The 21,633-nt window shown below is 29.8% G+C and overlaps 1 protein-coding gene across 1 annotated transcript in view; it reads left to right on the top strand.

Annotated features, from left to right (window-relative positions):
- The window catches only part of LOC120076127, a 42,147-nt gene extending 23,163 nt beyond the window's left edge, over positions 1-18,984 (top strand). Inside the window, exon 6 of the mRNA XM_039029904.1 lies at positions 18,854-18,984. Coding sequence (XP_038885832.1) covers positions 18,854-18,984 — 131 coding nt within the window. The remainder of the gene's footprint in view (positions 1-18,853) is intronic.
- The last annotated feature ends 2,649 nt before the right edge of the window (positions 18,985-21,633 follow it).

Here is a 21,633-nt window from a genome sequence, read left to right as displayed (position 1 = left end):
GTAGGTGTGAATTCCATCTTGCACCTTATGTCCACAGCTATCAACCCGGTTTTACTCTTGAAATAGGAGGCTTATTGAGTCGGTGCTGTTGAGCCAACCCTCACCCATATAAATCTAAGGATAAACCCGAATAAATAGAAGTTCATAGTTAGCTTAGGATTAAGGTCATGTTATCTAGGTCATCGCTTTAAAATAGTCAGTCTTAAACAGTAAACAACGTTATAAAGTAAGAGTGAGTTATTTGCTGGTCCGATCTTATACAAATTCTTTGCATAGGATGTCTCCACCTGCATCTCTCCACATGAACGAATCAAGATCACTTCAGTTGTAGCACTTTACAACAATTGTAACATCTACATAGTGGGTCGCATCCGATAATATCCCCAAAATAAGGTACCCACCCTTATCTATATATTATAGACCATTTTAGCTATTTACTCGAACTTGATCCACTCTTATATCTCCACATAAAGTTCAAGTACTCATGTAATAGCCATGGATCTTAGTTTATTGGATTTAGGTTATTTCTAAAATGAAATGAGCAATTCATGCATTCAATAACAATTTTATTGAATCAAACTTCAATAACATCTATATTGATTAACAGAATAAGTTATTATTTACAAACCATGAGTTTTAGGACATAAAACCCAACAAAATGATCTGATAAATTCATATGCATGAGGCTTAATTGGACAACTACATTATACAATAAACTTTTCCTATTGATGGAACATTATAGTGGTAGATCAATAATTATAGCATGAATGTGGTTATAACAAAAAATTAACAATTCAAGTTTAGACTGATCAAACAAAATAAAATTGATAAAAACATTTGTATCTTAATTGTTATTAACTTCACTATGGTAACCGGTAGATCGGTTAGACGAAGAAAGGGTGTTATAAAATGTTAAAGTGATTGAAATCGATGTCGATAATTCCATCTATAAACCCTCCTTATTTCAAAGGACAAATCAGGAAATGGAGAAACAAATATTTGTATCAAATATGTAGGTCCCACTGCATATTCAAACGCAATTGGATTGATGACCTTCCTAAGCTCAATTAGATTACAAGATTTCATTAAGGATGGTACAGCGGACCTTACTTTTAATTACGATTACGGATGGACATGTAAACAAAAGCTAAAATAATCCGATGGGCCCATAAACTGAATTGAGATTGATTTATACCCATTCCCCCGATGTAAATGTGGACTAAACCAAAAATATATTATATACATAAATAAAAGTTTGGGTTGAGTTTAGATTCTCTGTTTCTTCCATTGTGTTCACGAATAGAGGCCACACTGGACTCGAGTCAGGTATAAAATCAGGTCCAATTGAGGGAAAAAACATAGAAAAAATAGAAGATTATTATAGATATGTTAAATTAGGTGTAATGTAAATGCCCATAATTAGTGTCCATTGGCCATGTCATGTATCATTTATCCATTACCCCATGTGTTATCCATGTGTCTCAAGATTATATGATTAATGTCCATGTGTCTCAAGATTATATGATTAATGTCCATGTAATCCACCTCCTACATGCCAAATTGTCTATAAATAGTGGCATTTTGTAGGTTTAAAAGACACACATATTGGTGATCAATCTAAAAAGATAAGAGAAAACGAATAAATTCATTCTTTGTTATTTTGTTTACTTTTTGTTATTTATTTATTTTATATATTTATAGATTATATTATATTATTTTAATATTTATTTATTTTATTATATATTGTTATACTATATTTTCTCCATAACTGTATTCTCATTGTGCGTCGTTGTGCTTCTCAAGTTCATACGTTATCAGCACGAGCTTCTATCGTTTTCCTCGTTAAAAGTAGGTCCTAAAGATATGTCGGTTTTTCCTATTTGTTATAATTAATAAATTTAACATTATTTTGCATATTTAATATCTATTAAATTTCTAATATAAATACAATATTTTATGATAGTACTTGCCAAGACAATCTCATAAAATTAGAATTTACCGCCTTTGATATTAGTGGCAGTAAATATTTGTCATGGGTATTTGATGCCGAAATCCATCTGGATGCTATGAATCTTGGAGAAACTATTAAAGAAGAAATACGACATCTAGTCAGGACAAAGCAAAAGCTATGATTTTCTTTCATCATCATCTCCACGAGGGATTGAAAATGAAGTATATTACAATTAAAGATCCCCGTATCTTGTTGAAAATTTTGAAAGAGATGTATGATCATAAAAAAAATAATTATTCTTCCTAAAGTTCATTCTAAGTTGATGCACTTGAGGTTACAAGATTTAAAATCAGTAAGTGATTACAACTCCTCATTATTTAAAATCAGTTTGAAACTGTTGTTATGGGAGAGAAAGTTATTGATGTTGATATGTTAAAGAAGACATTTTCTACATTTCATATCTCGAATATGCTCCTGCAACAGCAATATTGAGAGAAAGTTTTTAAACAATATTCTGAACTAATTTCATGTCTTCTCGTGACCGAACAAAATAATGAGTTATTAATGAAAAATCATGAACCTCGACCAACTGGGACAACACCATTCCCTGAAGTGAATGTTGTGAATTTTAATAATAATCATGGTCGATGTAGTGGTTGTGGTCGAGGACGTGACTGTGGCAGAGGAGGAAATAATTATTATTTTTATGGTGGTCGTTTTAATCATTCAAATTTCAAAAGAACCTCACAAAATGATGATCACAAAGGAAAAACTCCACAAGATAAGAGTTCAAAAAGTGTTGAAAATAAATATTTCCAATGCGGAATGATTGGGTATTAGTCATGTACCTATCATACGTCAAAACACTTAGTTGATCTCTATCAAGCATCCCTAAAGGAAAAAGAGAAAAATGTAGAAGCAAATTTTGAATACTAGGATAATGACATATTTGACCCATCCTATATGACAAATTTGGATGTGACAGACTTCTTTGAATCACTTGAAGAGAAATCGACAAAATTGATGGAACATCAAGTGTTTCCTTTGACTTTGAAAATATCTAGACTTAATGTTATTTTATTCATCTCCATATTTTTTTCCTCTTAGTAGATGTTAACCTTTGTATATTCCAAATGTTGTTTTTCTTATTGTAATTATTTTCTTTTGAAAAAGAAATCTGAATCATTTTCATATGTTGAGTGACTAAAAAATGAGCAAAGAAGATTTATGTCTGGCAGACAGTGCAACTACACATATAATACTTACAAGTAGAAAATATTTTTTAAATTGGCAATGCTGAAATCAAGTATTATTTTGTCTAGAGGAACAAAATTTACAATTGACAATGCATTGTTCTCTAGTTAATTAAAGAGAAATCTACTTAGTTTTAAAAATATACTTTGCAGTGGTTATCATATTGAGTCTAATAGAAAGAATAATATGGAGTATCTTTATATCATATCTACTATCTTATATGAAAAACGTATACTGGAAGAGTTGCCTGCTTTATCTTCTAGATTATATTATACTCATATACGAGTAATTGAAACATATGCAACAATGAACCTAAAGTTCATAAATTTAAACATATTTACAATTTGGCATGACATATTAGGTCATTCAGAGTCTATAATGATGAGAAAAATTCTTGAGAATTCAAATGGACATCCATTGAAGAGCTAGAAGATTCTTCAATCTAATGAATTATCATGTGATGCTTGCACTCAAGGCAAATTAATCATTAGACTATCACAAGTCAAAGTGGGGACTAAATCACCTGCATTTTTAGAGTGAGTTCATAGTGATATATGTGGACCTATTAACCAATCAAGTAGACCATTTAGATCTTTTATGATATTAATAGACGCATCTAGCAGATGGTCACAAGTGTGTTTATTATCAAGTCGAAATCTTGCATTTGCAAGATTACTCGCTCAAATAATTAAGTAAAGAGTACAATTTTCTAATTATACAATTAAAACCATTTGTCTTGATAATGTTGGTAAATTTCCATCCCAAGCTTTTGATATTTATTGTATGTCAATTAAAATAAGTGTTGAACATCCTATAGCTCATGTTCATATACAAAATGGTTTAGCAGAATCATTCATAAAACGTTTGCAGTTAATTGCTATACCATTGCTTATGAGAGTTAAGCTTCATACATCTGCATGGAGACATGCTATTTTGCATACTGTATCACTTGTACACATTAGGCCAATATTTTATCATAAGTACTCACCATTACAATTAGCTTATAGCCATGAGCCAAATATTTTCCATCTAAGAATTTTTGGATGTGTAGTATATGTTCTAATTGCTCTACCACAACGTACTAAGATGGATCCTTAAAGGAGGTTAGGAATATATATTGGATATGATCCCCATCAGTTATCAAATATCTTGAACCGCTGATGGGTGATGTACTTACTGCATGATTTGCTGATTGTCATTTTAATGAGACAAATTTTCCAACATCAGGGGGAGGAATTAAGATGTTGGAAAAAGAAATTACATGGAATGCATTGTTATTGTCGCATTTAGATCCCTGCACAAATCAATGTGAATTTGAAGTTCATAACATAATTTGTTTGCAAAATATAGCAACTCAATTACCATATGCATTTATAGATGCAAAGAAAGTAACTAAGTCACGTATACTAGCTACAAATGTTCTATGGAAAATTGATATCTCAACATAGCAAGTTATCAGTAATGAGTTTGGAACGTGCCAAAAGCGTGGTAGACCAGTGGGTTTCAAAGATAAAAATCCTAAAAAAAAAAAAAATTAATAGTCAAGAAAACTTGGTTAAGAATGTAAATACCCACGAAGAAATTCATGACATGACTAATGAAGAAGATGGAATACATAACGATAATAATGAGATTTCAATAAACTATGTTATGACAAGAAAAAGATGGAATCGAACTCATGTAGTTATTGACAACATTTTTGTGTATAATGTGACTCTTGATATTATATATGAAAATGAGGATTTTGAACTAAAATCTGTTGAAGAATATCAACATAGAAAAGATTGGCTTTAGAGGAAAAAAACAATCGAGGCAAAATTAAACTCGCTTTAAAAATGGACCAGTAGTCCAAACACTAGAAGGTGTCAAACCTGTGAGATACAAATGGGTGAGGAAAAGAAATGAAAATAATGAGGTCACAAGATATAAAACAAGATTGTGCACAAGGTTTTTCACAAAAATCTGATATTGATTACGATGAGACGTATTCTTCGGTGGTGGATGCTATTACACTAAGATATTTAATTGGTCTGACTGTGTATGAAGGTATGGATGTTAGGGGTGGCCATTCAAACTGCAAAAATCGAATCATTTCTAAAAAAAAAAACTGAACCGAACAATGAAATCAAAAAATGTGATTCGGTCCTGTTTGAAGAAATTTAAAATCAAATTAATTCGATTTCAATTTCAAAAACCAAATTTGAAACTGAATCGAACCATTTTTAACTATATATATATATATACTTATTTATTTATATATTTATATATTTTTTTAAAAAAAAGAGTGAAACCGAACCATTTTTAATTTAAAGAATAAAACTGAATTACATATATGTTGTTTGATTCAATTTGGTTTGAACCAATAAATCGATTCGGTTCAGTTTCACATATTAGAAAACTTGATTCGGTTCGGTTTCACCACTAAATCGAACCAAACCGAACCATTTCTACCCATACTAGATATGCATCTTATGGATGTAGTCAAACATATTTATATGGATGTCTTGATAATGATATTTATATTAGAATCCCAAAAGGATTTAAGGTACCTGAAACATATAAATCAAATTCCCGGGAATTGTATTCAATAAAGTTACAGAGATCGCTATATAAATTGAAATAATCAGGACGAATGTGGTACAATCACACTGAGTGGATATTTATTTAAAGAAGGATATCAAAACAATCCAATATATCCATGTGTTTTTATAAAGAAATCACAGTCATGATTTGCTATTATAATTGTATATGTTGATGACTTAAATATAATCGGGACTCATGAAGAGCTTTCAAAGGCGATAGAATATCTTAAGAAAGAATTTGAAATAAAAAATCTCGGAAAAACAAAATTTTTCCTTGGCTTGCAAATTGTATATTTAGCAGATGGTATATTTGTTCATCAGTCAACTTATACAGGAAACGTTTTGAAAATATTTTTTATGGACAAAACACATCCATTGATCATTCCAATGGAAATTCATTCACTAGATGTGAATAAAGATATATTTCGACCTCGAGATGAAAATGAAGAATTTCTTGGTCCTAAAGTACTATATCTTAGTGCAATTGGTGCACTCATGTATCTTGCTAATAATACAAGATCAAATATTATATTTTCAGTAAATTTATTAGCAAGATATAGTTCTTCACTAGAATTTTTTTCCAGTGGATTTTTTCCTAATAAGGTTTTAACAAGGTATATTTCATATATAATGGACATCTAAGGGGGAATATTATAAATATGTTAAATTAGGTGTAATGTAGAAGCCTATTATTAATATCCATTGGTAATGTATCACTTATCCATTACCCCATGTGTTGTTCATGTGTCTCAAAATTACACACTATTAGTGTCCATGTAATCTACTTCTTACTTGTCAAATTGCCTATAAATAGTGGCATTTGTTGTGTTTTGAAAGACACACATATTGCTGATCAATCCAAAAAGATTGGAGAAAGTGGAGAAATTCATTATTTTTTTTTTAATTTTTGTTATTTATTTATTTTATATATTTATATATTATATTATATTATATTATATTTATTTTATTATATATTATTATTATCGTATTCGTGTTCTTGTTGTGTACCATTGTACTCCTCAAATTCACAACAAAGATATAATATATTATTGTTGAATTTTTTTAGTTCAGAGATTCAAAACTCAAACTTTATATCGGTTGAAGTATGAGTTTATTATATACATATTATTCAGTTAAACAATTTAAGATTAAAGAAATCAATCTTTTAAAACATGTACATTGTTTTAATTAATGACAATAAAGAAATTGACTGGATTGAAAACCATTTTCTAATTTTAGTTTTTCAAATGGTCGAGAATGATATTAAAAAAAACGTTGATATTTATTAAAAACTTCAAAGAAGAATTTTAAATTGAAAGATCTAAACATCCAATTTTAACCAATATGTCACATATATGCATGTTTCAAATGTGTCCATTTGTTGCTTTTATGAACTCGTCTAAACATGGGTATTATAGGACAGTAATTGACATATACTCGTTTTCTACGTTCATATCTCTTTCTCATTTTTAAAACCCAACATGTTTTCAATTTAAAATGAATTTTATGATTTTATCTCAACATAGTTTTTTAAGATCAATATTATATATAATGACAATTTAAACTTTTAAGTTTTTGATCGATGATATATACTCTTAACTAGTCGAATATACTCCAACAGATATTTAGAAAGAAACAAAATAATTATTTATGTTATATTCTTTTTCACGTATATATTACATACACACTCTAGAAAACCTCTAGAGAGAGGATAAAAAAAGACCTTGAATGATAAAGGGCCATGACGGGCCCAGTGCTTAGCCCAGAAATGTTCGTCCTGATCCCAAATTGCCGCTGACGATAAGCCCAGTCCAATAGTATGAAAAAGTTGTTGTCCATTATCTTTTGTATACAATCAATTGGTAGCTTATGTTAAAAAATAATCTACAAAAGCAACATGTAAGTAAATATTGGTCCAAATATTATTTTATATCTCTAAACATTAATAACGGTATAGATTTAAATCATTAACTAATAATTGTATCAATTTAAGTTTAAAACTTTTGTAAGCATATCAATTGACATCCTTTATTACATTTTGTTTGGGAAAATCTCGTGTAAAACTTATAATTATATCAATCAAAACCCTAAAAATTCATAAATAAGTATATTTAGACCCTTGGTAAGAATTTTAGACTCTTAGTAAGAATTTTTTTTTTTTTTTTTTTAGAATTTTTCCATACATATACTCTAATAGTCCAGTTTGTAAAACTAACATTTGAAGAAGTCTTCACGTGTTTGAGAATTACTCAATAGATGATATTCAAAGGACAATCAAAATGAAGAGTCTAAATTGATCAACTTATAAAAATTTTAGAGTTTAATTGACTCAAATTATAAGTTTACACATTTTTTGTCGAACTAAATCTAAAGGAGGGGATAAATTGTTACACTTATGAAAGTTCATTATTTAAATTGATACAATTATTAGTTTAAAGTTTTAATTGATACAAACCCCCCAAAGTTTAGGAATATAAATTAGGGTTAGCAAAATTTCCCACAGGGCCTCACTCCGATGGAGACAAGGAATCCCCGATTTGAAAGGATGGGGTCAAACTAGGGACCCCTTTAGCCTAGTTTTTAATTTAGTCCAATTTAAGTCCAACTTAATTGTCCAAGCCTAAATTAAAGGGAATTTTAGGATTTTTTTTAAAAAAAAGTCAAAAGTCCCCACAGGAAAACAAAAGGGAAAACGGTAGCAAGATCAAGAATATGGTTTAGCTTTAGCTTTAGCTTCCAGCATATTGACACTCCAACCCTTGTTGATAGCCTTGAAACCCTCAAATATTACAACCTTCATGATCATGGCACAATCCACCCCAAAGCTCACTTGAACCTTTTTCCTTTGATCAAACCACATCAACATTCAGTTTCTAGTTATCTAACTTCGATAGAGGACAACACAAGGACAGGGTGATGATTTGAGGGGAAGGGGTCGATGCAGAGGGGAACTCGTACACACCTCGGCCTTCTACCACTGCTAGCAAGATCAATAATGTGGACTTCAATCGAGCTCTTTAGAGAGGCTAAATTAGACACCGCCTTCCTAAACATATTTTATTGTGGAACTTCCACACGCTCCAAAAGAAAGATAAATTATGAGACTTGTGTCTATAGGTTCTTAAACTTTCAATTTTATGTTTAATTACTTTTTTTATATAATCAATATTCTAAAAATTTGATCGCTTTAAAAGGTAGATTTTATGCCTAATTGAGCATTGAACTTTCAATTTTGTGTCCAGTAAAGTCTTGAATTTTAAAAAATATCAAATAGGATTCTAATATAACAAAATTTAAAATTTAATGACCTTTTAAATACAAAATGAAAGTTCAAGTACCTACTAGACAAAATTAAAAATTCAAATGCACTATAAACTCGCAATAGATAGCTAGAGATAAAAAAAAAGAAACAGTAGTCTCTTAGAATTTCTAAGACAAAATTTTATATTTAACCAAAATTCTAAAAGTGCAAAGAGACTATAAACAAATAGTTAAAATACGGGCAAATTAACCTTTTGATCATAAACAAACTTTGTAACATTCATTCAAACTTCAATAAAAATAATTCTTTTTAAAGAAACACACAACACCCATACAAACAAAGAACACATATCATCAATTAATTAATTACACACTCTTAAGAAAACAAAGGAAGAAAATCAATTTTGAAAAAAAAAAGTTAAAAAAAAGTTTTGAATATTTGGAACTAATTTTGGAAAATTTGAGACAATAAGGTCTCAATTGCCAGCTAAAAGTGACAGTTGGCAGATTGGCAAAAACATTTATTTAAAAAGAAATAAAAAGAAAATAAAAAAGTAGAAACATTTTCTATAATTGGATCTGATAGAAGCCGATTTGACAAAGTATATTACCAGAATCCAATTCTCAGCTGGAAAAAAAAAGAAAAATTCCCATTCAGTCACTATTTTAGGACAGGAGAATCCTTTCCATCTTTGCTCCATTGGTCACCAATCAATCAAGGCTTTATTTGGCCCAAAAGAAAGAAAACCAATAACAAACTATTCAATACGAAAAAAAGCTAAATTATATATAAAAATAGAAAATATCATTCAACTTTCCCATTTGTTTTACAATGTAAGAATTATCAACCATCTACGTTTCAAAATTATATTTTAAGTTGAATTTCGTTAGGATTTTATAGGACGAAAATTGAGATTTTAGATGGTATCAGAATCTTTTTTTAATCACGGATAATGAATACATTATTCTAAGTCTCAATTTTCATTTGAAAATCTTAGACTTTATATACTATTTAGTTTTTAAAAATTAGGCATATAGACGCTACTTTCACTTATAAATTCATACATTATATTATTCATACACTTTCTATCATTACTTTAAAAAACTAAGGCAAATTTTAAAAGCTAAAAGAAATGATTATTAAAAACGTGTTTATGTTTTTAGATTTTGAATAACAATTTCAAATGTTTCCGTTATAAAAATAAAACCACCACAAGAAAGTTGGTAGAAAACAAGTTCGTGAACTAAAAACTAAAAACTAAATTGTTACCAAGCTATGTTTAAATGATTTATACTCTAACGATAGTTTTGAAATATTTTATAAAATGTAAATAGTAATATTGTAACTTTTGGAAGAACAAGGTACTTCAAGAATATATATATATATATATATATATATATATATATATATATATGTGTGTATGTTTGTGTGTGTATATATTATAATTTAACAAAAATAGAAGAAAAAAAATGTTAAAATGTAAATTTGGTCCTCATACTTTAGAGTTTATTCAATTTTAGTTTCTATACTTTTAATTGTCCAATTTTATCTTTCAATATATCTTAAATAGTTAATTTTTAACGAAATTGATTAAATAATACTAATAATAATTTCATGCAGGAAAATAAAATATATGCATATATTTTCAAAATTTATAGTAAAAATGCTATAGGTAACAAAAAGTTTTTAAAATATCAACAATAAATTAGTATTAGGAACTAAATTTAAGATTTATTGAAAGTATAGATACTGAAATTAAATATTTAACAGGAAAATTATTATTAATAGAAAAATCCTAAAAATATTTACACTTTATAGTAAAAAGTTCCAAAAATGTTTGTACTTTTGGAATTTTTGTAATTTTTTTTTTGTTATAAAGTGTAAATATTTTTAAATATTTTTTTTATATTTAAAAAGATCCCTATGATTGAAATTAAATAAACTTGAAAAGATAAAAACTAATATCATAGATTAAAAAAATAATAATAATAAAAAGGAGGTCCCAAAAAAGTCCCAAAAAAGTCCCTAAAAAGCCTAAAAACTTACTACTTGGTCCTTATTTCTGATGTTCCCACTTGGAGAAGCCTGCCAATTATGCACATGTCCTTGCAAAGCAAAATGGCAAATCAAAATCTCAACAATAAACCCATATTTGTTAAACAAAATCTAACCAAAATCCCCAAGTTCAAGAAAGGCAATAACATTCCCATTTCTCATCAAGATTTGGTTAAAAACAAACTCAAACAAGTGGGTAAATTAGTGCTGACCTTTTAACAAACACATGGCATGCAACTCTAACTTTTATTATTATTTTGTTTAAAGAAAGATCACACACACACAAATCTTGGAGAATAGACATAAAGAAGTATGCTAAATTAGAAATAGAGGAAGATTTATAGCATCAGCAGCAATTTTTTTTAAATTTTTTTTCCTTCTAAGTAATTGGAATAAGAAACAGAGGAATAACAAAAGCATTAACAATAACGAAAACATCACTTTATTTTCATTTCACCAATGACATTTTTTTACCATAGGTAGAACAGGAGAATTGAATATTTGACTTTGAGTTTGATAATACAAACATTATGCTAGTTGAATTATGTTCATTTTGACCAATAGTTATAAAGCATAAAATATAACAAATGCCAGATTCTTATTATTATCATTCATAATTTGACACATCATAAATAAATATTGATTTATTTTAGGAATCCCATGTTATTTCTAATATTTACTATGAACTTTTTTCATACTACTAATATTAATAATTTTTCGCTGCATACAATGGGTCTTGAAAAATTTCTAGTATTAGGATAATATGTAGCTTCCATTTATAATTTAACACGTCACTAGATGTTAGGGGTGAATTTCTTTTCGTTTGGCCTTAAATCAAATTATCTACTACAATTACTCTAAATGTAACTAATAAAGAGAGATATATAGTATGAAAAGTTTTGTACATGCTAGAATTTTTGCCTGCATACATATGGGGCCTTGGAATCTTGGCACGTGCGTGGTGGAAGAAGGATATGAAATAGTTCTGATAAAAAAAAAAAGGAAGAAAAAAAAAAAAGAAAAAAAAAAGAAAAGAAAAAAAGAAGCCATAAGGAGGTCCCTTTGCTGAAGCAGAGCAGAGAACGGCAAAGTAAGAACAGAGGAGAATTTTATTTATGGTTTAAGTAATATTTGGATTACATACTTTTAAATTTGTTCAAATTATCTCATTTTAGTTCATGTACTTAAATACATTTTAGATTTAATTTCTCAAAGATAATTTTGATTAAGATTAACTAAACAATAATAATAATATTTTTTCGATAAGAAAATGTAATATGTAAATACGTATTCAAAATGTATAGTGAAAATGTTATATAGTGTGTTTAAAATACCTTTTCAAATGTTTAATTTAAAAAATAAATTATTTTACAAAAAAACAATTAAGTGTTTGGGCAACCACTTAAAATGAATTTTAAGAAAAAAGGAAAAATTTTCACAAATAAAAAAAATGTCAAAAAACTATTTACAGAAATAAAAAAAGATGTTGATAGACACTAATAGACTTCTATCAGTGTCTATCACATAATATCAATGTTAGACTTCTATCAAAGTCTATCAGTTTCGATCACTGATAAACATTGATAGACTTCAATCAACCTCTATCGAATAAGATTAAATTTTGTAGTTTTGTGTAAATAGTTTCCTTTATTTTTCTATTTTTGAAAATCTCAAAAAAAAAAAAAAGAGTTTATAAAATTAGTTGGTTTAAAATAAACACTTGAAACCAAAATTTAGAGAAATGAATTTTGAATGTTTAATGATCAATCTTTCCCTAATTCCTCACTTTTACTATATTGTTGTGGCTACTACCGCCCTCTACCGCCCACGTCCGACGACCATGTTTTGGCAACCACCATGGTCAACTCCAGCTACCATCGCCGACGGCCACTCCGACAATCGCCAGCGGCAAAACCAGCCACAACCTCTGGCCACCATTGTTGACCAACCTCTGGTCACCACTTCCGGTGACTATCGATGTCAATCTCCAGCAATTACCTTAGGAGATCGGTGCATGCCACTAGTCAATTCCGACGACCACTTCATACTACCAACTTCGACGACCATTATTTCAAAATTTTAGTTCACTGTATTTTACGATTATTTTTTTATAATAATTTGACATTAATAAAAATACTTTTAGTATATAAAAAACCAAACAAACTTTATAAAAAACATTTTTGAAAAAGAATGGCTAAACAAATGGAGGTTTTTATTTTAGAAAAATTTTATCAAAAGTTTTTAATTTAAATGAAAATGAATTTTGTGAAAATATTTTTTTCTAAAACATTCTAAACGAGCTTTATTAGGAAAAAAAAATATTGGAACCAAAATAGTATTTCAAAATTTATTTATTTACTAGCATTATGTTCTTTAATTTGATTTTTTGGTTTTAAGAAAGGGCGGATCTGAATTAATTTTGATTTTTTATTAGTTTTTCTATTAGTTTTTTTTTTTTTTTTTTTCAACATAATCTGTTCTGTTGCTGTGCTAAGTCTACACTCCATCAGACCAACTAACCATTTTAATCCATTTACTTTTAAACACTTTTATTTTAATTCTACATTTTAAAATATCTATCTTATGTAGTACAATACGTCTAATTTCAAGAGAAAGACTATATGTCAATTACGATTTTTTAGTTTATTGTTAACGTTTAAAAGGAATTAATCAAAATTGTTATTATTACCTTGCCAAGTAATAAAAAACAACTTTAAACTAATTGTAAGATGGATTGAAATAGCACTAATTTGGGAAATTTAGAAGTATGAGAATTAAAAGTGCATTAGTTTAGGCCATGTCATAAGTTTGTTTATTTATTATTGACATTGGAATGAGAAGAACATATTATAGAAACCATGAAATTTATTACCTGAACTCGTAAAATTTATTTGATTGGTGAAACATAAAAGAAATTGGTAAAAGTTTTTGCTTTAATAAACAAATACTTTACTTTGTTTTACTATAAATCTCTACAATTAAATATTTCTATTAGTGATATAAATCGAGTGAGCCATGTTTAACTTTAGTGATATTTATATAAATTTAAAAGAAAGGAGATTTAAAACCTTTGATTTAAAAAAAAAAAAATAGTACATATCAATTATCAACGAGCCATGCTTACTCTAATTTTATTAAGGATATATTTTTTTTAAAGGTTAAATATTTGATCAATATTTTACAAACGAAGAATATAAATTACTATAATTATATCCTTAAATTGAACTCTAAATTTGAAAAATTTAACAATTAAGTCCTTAAATATTTCAAAATGCATGAACCAACCTAATTGAACTATAAAAATTTTTACAATCCAAATCCTCAAATAATAGAATTATTACAAATAAACCTACTTATAACTTTACAAAATTTGAAAACTATATAATAATAACGATTTAAAAAGAAACCTGTTTTCAAGTAGATGATGAGTTGTCATCGCTATTTAAGAAACTAAAAAGTCGTTGCAAAGAATTTAAGTTTAATTGTTTGGTGAGGTGAAGTTGTTTACTAATCACTTATTTCTCCAATATTGGTATATTTTTTTGTGTTCATTGATACTAATTTGTAATGTATTTGTGGTTTATCGTTCGTTGTTTCTTAAAAAAATGATTATAAGATCAATAACTCTATGTTATCTAATATGGCATTAGAGTCATGAAAGCAAAAACTGACATTTAGTAAAAAATTTGATATAAAAAACTAATTAGTTATAAGATGGAATCTCATGTTATCTAAGAATGTCCTTTGAACCAATTGATTTTGACCTGTACTCGTCTATTTGAAGTCGAATACTTTCTTCTTTTCTTTCCTTTTAATTTAACTTTAAAAGAGATACTTTTATTGAGAAAAAACACTGTTCAAATGACTACACATAGACATAGCAGCTTTGATACAATCAAAAAGTCAAAAAGGATAATAACCAACTCACTCACAACTCTCCTGATTAGACACAACACAACTTGCTAATTTATGAACAACACAAATAAAAGATCTAGAGAAAAATTGAAAACTCTTAATATAAGTTTGAATCATCAAACCTCAAATTTATTTCAGAATAACATTTAAGGGAAAGGAAATTAAAATCACTTTAACTAGTACCCGTAAATCCGATTAAAAAAATCTGTGCAAATCAAATGATCAGCCAACTCCAAACTATGAAGGAATGCTAAAGCTTTCTGAAGTTGGATGTTCAAATGTTATTTAAAAGAAATGGTAATAATTTCATAAGTTAGCCTTCAAAGTTCAAACTATGGGAGAGATAGGGAAAAAAAAGAAAAGAAAAGAAAAAGAAAATGGAATTATTAAAATTCCTGACAAACATTCAAGAAGAGAAATAATAAGATATGATTAGAATAAACCCTATTCATTGATTTTTGGCTGTTTGATGTGATTATATGTGTTGACTAATAACTATCACCGCATGATGTTGACTTTTGCATTCCAATATTCTATATTTTCACGTACTAATCAAACCGTTAGGATATAATTAATATACACTGGTCCACACCAGATTCATAATTTCAAAGTTCTTTTTCTATTATTATTATTGTTATTAATTTTCTTTCCCTCTCCCTAATAAATAAATAAGAGCTGGATGGTCCTAATTAATTGATCTATCATCACCTTCTGGATGTTAATGTTATATCACTTAGGACCACATTCTAATCAACACCACCTTGCCTTCTTCATTCAATAAGCTCAATTACACCTTTAAAATTCAATTCTTATAGGTTGGATTCGATACCAATTAATTACTTTATTCATTCTTTACCTTTTTTCGGGAAAAAATAAATTTAATTATATCTTAATTAATAATTGAATTTTCTTGACTTTTTCAATGTGGGATTTTCGACATATATTACTATGTACAATAATAATAATAATTTTTTTTACAAAAATATAAAACTATTGTTTTAAAATTATTTGTTCGAAGAGAAGATATGAATAATTATTTTAAAATAAGGTACAAGCCAATGACAAGCAACCCCCGACAAAGCCATTTGATTCTTTAATGAATTAAGTAAATATATATTCATCACAGAAAAAGGTATAAATTTCACCTTCACCTTCCTTCTATCAAATGTCTTTTTCATTAGGAAATTTTTGGAGAGAGAGAAGAAAAGAAAGCTAGAAGACATTAAAAAAAAAAAAAAAAAAAAAAAGAAAGAATAGAGGTACAAAGTTTTTTTTTTCTTCTTTGTATGATATATATTAGCAATAAAACTAGCAAGGGGTAGGGCTTAAAAGTACTTTGCAAGATATAAGGTTAAAAGGAGAAATGATATGGATGCCATTACAAGGACAAGAAGAAAGAATTAAAGATATGTCACTATCAAATAAATTCAAATATATCAATCTAGACAATACAAATCCAAAATTTGATGACTCGTATCTTTTCTAAAATATGTAATTGAGTGATAATATATGGAAGGCCATCCAAAATTTAGTATTGATATTATATTTGGATCTTCTTCGAAGGAAAAAAAAAAGTGAGAAAGAGAAAAAAAAAATATCTTATTGATATCAACCATTGTTGAATCATAGATTAATCAATCCAGAAGCTTAATTAACCCAGAAGCTTAATTAAGCAGAAATAGGTTATAGTTAATCGTCACTCGCTTGTGGACTTGAAAATTTTGTATAAAGTCCAACAGAGAAAATCAATATTAATTAGGAAGGAAATGACATTGTATGTATACATAAATACATGATCTCATGCTCTAATACTGAGTAAATCACTAATCAAATCAAACCCTAAGAAAAATAGATGAAACATAGATAGAACACTTGCTAGAAATAATGTTACTGACATTAATAAAGACAAGAGGTAAAAGAGAATAAGGATTAGAAAATACTTATCAGAAATAACTTGTTGACCCAGTTCGATGCAAACCACACCTATGTTTGGGAGGCTTTTTGTCAAGTGAAAAGAGATCTACTAGATTATAATTCAATTTTACAACATTCACTTCAAATAAGGTTACACAATCTCAGTTTACATATAATTGAATACTGATGAGCAAGTTAGGCTCCCCTTAACACTAATACTGCTTCAGTCGAGTCTGCAGATTCATGATCCCCTTAAATCTGATGCCACTACAACAATCTCACCAACTTTTCACCTATTTGTTGAAAGCACGAACAAACAAAATTTCGTCAAAGCTCAATAATAGAATGGCTTGAACAAACCAAGCTTTAAAATTGCAGAACACTTTCTTTTCTTCTCGCGATATAGCACTTACAGCCACTGATAGTTCTGAATGAAAACAAACCAGCCAAAGAAAAAAATCCAGAAACAAAAAGATGGCTTGACCTAAAGCCTACCATTGGATCAACACTAATACAAAAACACAAAAGGCAAGGAAACCATTCGAAAGAAAACAACACAAATAAGAAAAATATCACTCTAGTAAATCTACCACCAATAAGGAAAGAGACCTGAGATCTATCGATAAAGTTAGAGACAAAACGTCCAGTATAATAAAGAAAATGTTATCAACCAACCAAAATCATAACAAGCTCCCCCTTGGCATAAAATTTTCTCTAATCGGCAAACCAACCAAACACACTGAGGTGAAGGAAAACAACATTTCACAATAAACAGAATCCACCAATACAACCCGAGCAAAAACAACAAACTAAACAGCAGAGAAATAAAAATAGCACAAAAACATTGAAACATTCATCAGCCCAAATCAAACCAATCTCCCCTTTTTTCCAAGGATAAAATCAAGCATACGACGAAGCCTGAGAAGTAGAAGCATCAACAGAATGCGAAAGTGACAAGCTTAAGAGATGAACCAACACATCAATTTCAACAAAAAATCTGTCAAATCACGAATAACGATATTCAGAATACGTTACTCAGAAGATAAAATGCGAAAGATGTGAGTCCCAAACTCAGTAAAAATTAATAAACCACTATCAGAAACCAAATCCTCAGGAAGAGGAATGTCTGAAGTCTTGGGAGGACAGATGTTGTGCACAATGTCAGAAACATGAGAACTCTAAAAAATTCTTGTAACTCAGATTTAGATTCTTGCGATTAGGACCAGGAGCATCATTCAGACCAATAATAGCAAGGCACTGGGACATCAAAATACCAAAAAATAGTCTTAGTAAACAAATAGGAAGCTTGATAGCAAATGAGTCAATATGCCGAGGAAATTAATTATACACAATTACACCAAAATTAAAGGTAGATAGGGTTTCGATCTGATACAAAAGACTCTCTATGGTTTGACCCATTCTACCCTTAATACTACAGAATTGAAGTAGGAAACAAAAGAATTATTTGATCGGATCGAAAGTCTTGACAACTTTTCGGATCGTCAAATCGGCGTCGTTGCCGGGGAACCTTTTCAACTTTCTCCTAAAGAGCCCATTATTTTTTTCTTTCACTTTTGTTTCCTCTTTGTTGTATGACTCATTCCTTTAAGAACTCTAGTTTGTTATATTTTGCATATATAAAACGAGAGGACAGGCAAATTCAAAGAGAAGCAAGAGTGCGAGCTACGCGAATTGATCAAATTAGTGTTGGAGATACAAGGAGTGGAAGAGAATTGAAAGGTGAATTTTGAGGAGGTTGCAATAGAACTTGAGATGACTGAGCCATGAACATACTTTGAGAAAGCTAGTAGCTCTTGATACAGCTCAAAAGCTTTTGTGCATAATTTATCCAGAAACAATAGACGTTTGAGTTGAAAATAGGATTAATTCACTTATTCCCTATTTCTCATGATCTTGTAGGCGAAGACCAGCAGAAGCATCTCAAGAATTTTCAAATTGTATGTGATGGGATGCTACAATATGGAGTCACTGAAGAACAGATAAATCTAAGGGGTGTTCCTCCTTTCATTGAAGATGAAGCAAAGGACTAGTTATATTGCTTGCCACCTGCAAGTATAACAACATTTGTTGAGATGAAGAAGCAGTTTCTTGAAAATTTTTTACCAGCTTCTGGTGCCACAAGCATTAGGAAGGAGATCTATTCTATCGTTCAGTACTAGGATGAGTCACTCTATGAGTATTATGAGAGATTCAAGAGACTCTATGAAAGCTTCCCCAACCATCAAAATCCAGATTAAATGCTTATACAATATTTCTATGAGGGATTGCTTCAGCAGGATAAGAGTAATGTGGATGTTGCTGCAGGAGGAGCTTTGGTGAACAAAACTCCCACTAAAGCAAAACAACTCATTGCTACCATGGCTGCTAACACTCAACAATTTGGGACCAGAGGATCAATCAACATTAAATCTGCATTTGAGGTAAATGAGTTAAAAACTCAAATTTCTGACTTGGTTGCTACTGTGAAATAGATGGCATTGAAGAGGAATCAATCAATGATGGAATGCCAGATTTGTTCGATGACTAGGCACGTTGTTGATGTATGCCTAAATTTCCAGCAGGAGACTAATGCATTGAGAAGTTTTAATAAAAATGGGCAGAACATACTGAGAGACCCATATAGCCAGACTTACAACCCAGGATGGCATGATCAACCTAATTTTAAATGGGGTGGACAGAATGAGCAAACTCATAATAACAAAGAAGCCTCTACGAGTTTAGGTATTTCGATTGAGGACGTTGTGAAAAACTTAGCTGATAATAGTTTGCGTTTTAAGAAGGATACAAAAACTACCTTGGATCAGATGGGGAATCAAATTACCCAGCTCACCACCTCTGTAAGAAAGTTGGAAAGACAGTCTGCAAAGCTCCCATCGCAGCCTAAGGTGAATCCTAGGGAGAATGTTAGTGCCATCACATTGAGAAGTGGAAAAGAACTCCCACCATTTGCTGCTTCTATTGAAATTCCATCTAGAGAGGACTCCGTATCCACAAAACCTGTTTTTATTGGAGAACTGTCTCCTAAGAGAACAAAGGGAGTAAAATTCAACCCTCATCTTTCTTTCAATTCTTCTGTTCCTAAAGCTCATTTTCCTTCTAAGTTGGCGAGACCCAAATAGAACGAGGTTGACCGAGAGCTTCTTGATACATTCAGAAGAATGAAAATCAATATTCCACTTCTATATACAGTCAAGAAAATTTCCAAATACGCGAAATTTTTTTAAAGGAATTATACACCAGGAAAAGACAGACAAAAGAGAAGGAAAGAGTTGTGGTAAGCCAATCTGTTTCTGTTATCTGACAGAAAAATATGCTTAAGAGAAAGACCATGGTATGTTCTCACTCCCTTGTGTGATTAGAAATAAGAAAATTTAAAAGCCTATGTTAGATTTAGGAGCATCCATATATGTAATGCCTTATTCAATTTATCAGGATCGTATATTCAATGATTTGCATGAAGCTACGTAGTTATTCATTTAGCCGATAGGTCATTTATACATCCCATGGGAGTAGTAAAAGATGTTCTTGTTCAGGCCAAGAATTGATTTTTCTTGTTGATTTTTACATTCTGAAAACGGAAGAGAATATTGCACATTCATCTGCATCCATCTCACTAGGTAGACCTTTCATGAAAAGTTCAAAGATTAAGATAGATGTAGATGAAGGCACATTGTCAGTTGAATTTGATGAGAAAATAGTTAAATTTAACATTTTTTATGCTACGAGAGTCCCTAGTTAAAGTCGTGCTATATTGTGTCAGATTGATGTGTTTGATTCTTTGGAACATGAAGTAGTTTGGGATGTATATTATGACAAGGATGAGGATGACTCTGGTGTCACCATTTCCTTTGATGATCTGTCTTCTGTGATAGTGTCTAAACTAATAAGTCATGATTCTTTATTGAATAGTTTGACAAAGAAATTGTTGCCTTCTATCATGCAGGACCCTAAGTTAGAACTTAAGGAGCTACCTAAGCATCTTAAGTATGCTTATTTACTCTACCTGTCATTATTTCTTTAAAATTTGACTCATGAACAGGAAGGCAAGTTGATAGAGGTGCTCAAGAAGCACAAATTGGTGATTAGCTAAACCCTAGCAGATATTAAGGGAACTAGTCCTGTGGTCTGTGCACAGGATTGCATTGGAGGAAGGATCCAAGCCATGTAGAAACCCTCAGAGACGGCCGAACCTCTCCCTAAAGAAGGTGGTAATGAAAGAAAATTTTAAACTTCTAGAGGCAGGTATTATCTACCTCATCCCTGATAGTGAGTGGGCATGTCCTATTCATGTTGTACCCAAGAAAATTGGTATAACTGTTATGAATAATGGTGAAGGCAAGTTAGTACCTGTGAGGGTATAAAATGGATGAAGAATGTGTATTAATTTTCGTAAATTAAATACTGTCACTAAAAAGAACCATTTTCCCATCCCTTTCATAGATCAAATGATAGAACGTTTTGTTGGAAAACCCCCTTTCTGTTTTATTACTGATTTTTTAGGTTTCTATCAGATACGCATCACCCATAAAGATCAGTAGAAAACAACCTTCACTTGTCCATTTAGAATATTTTCATTTAGGCAAATGCCTTTTGGCTTGTGTAATGCACCTGATACATTCTAAAGATGCATGATGAGCATCTTCTCAGAATTCATAGAAAAGAGCATTGAGATATTCATG

The sequence above is a fragment of the Benincasa hispida genome, chromosome 4, assembly GCF_009727055.1.
Source record: "Benincasa hispida cultivar B227 chromosome 4, ASM972705v1, whole genome shotgun sequence".
NCBI classification, from domain to species: domain Eukaryota; kingdom Viridiplantae; phylum Streptophyta; class Magnoliopsida; order Cucurbitales; family Cucurbitaceae; genus Benincasa; species Benincasa hispida.
This window is presented reverse-complemented; position numbering and strand designations above follow the sequence as displayed.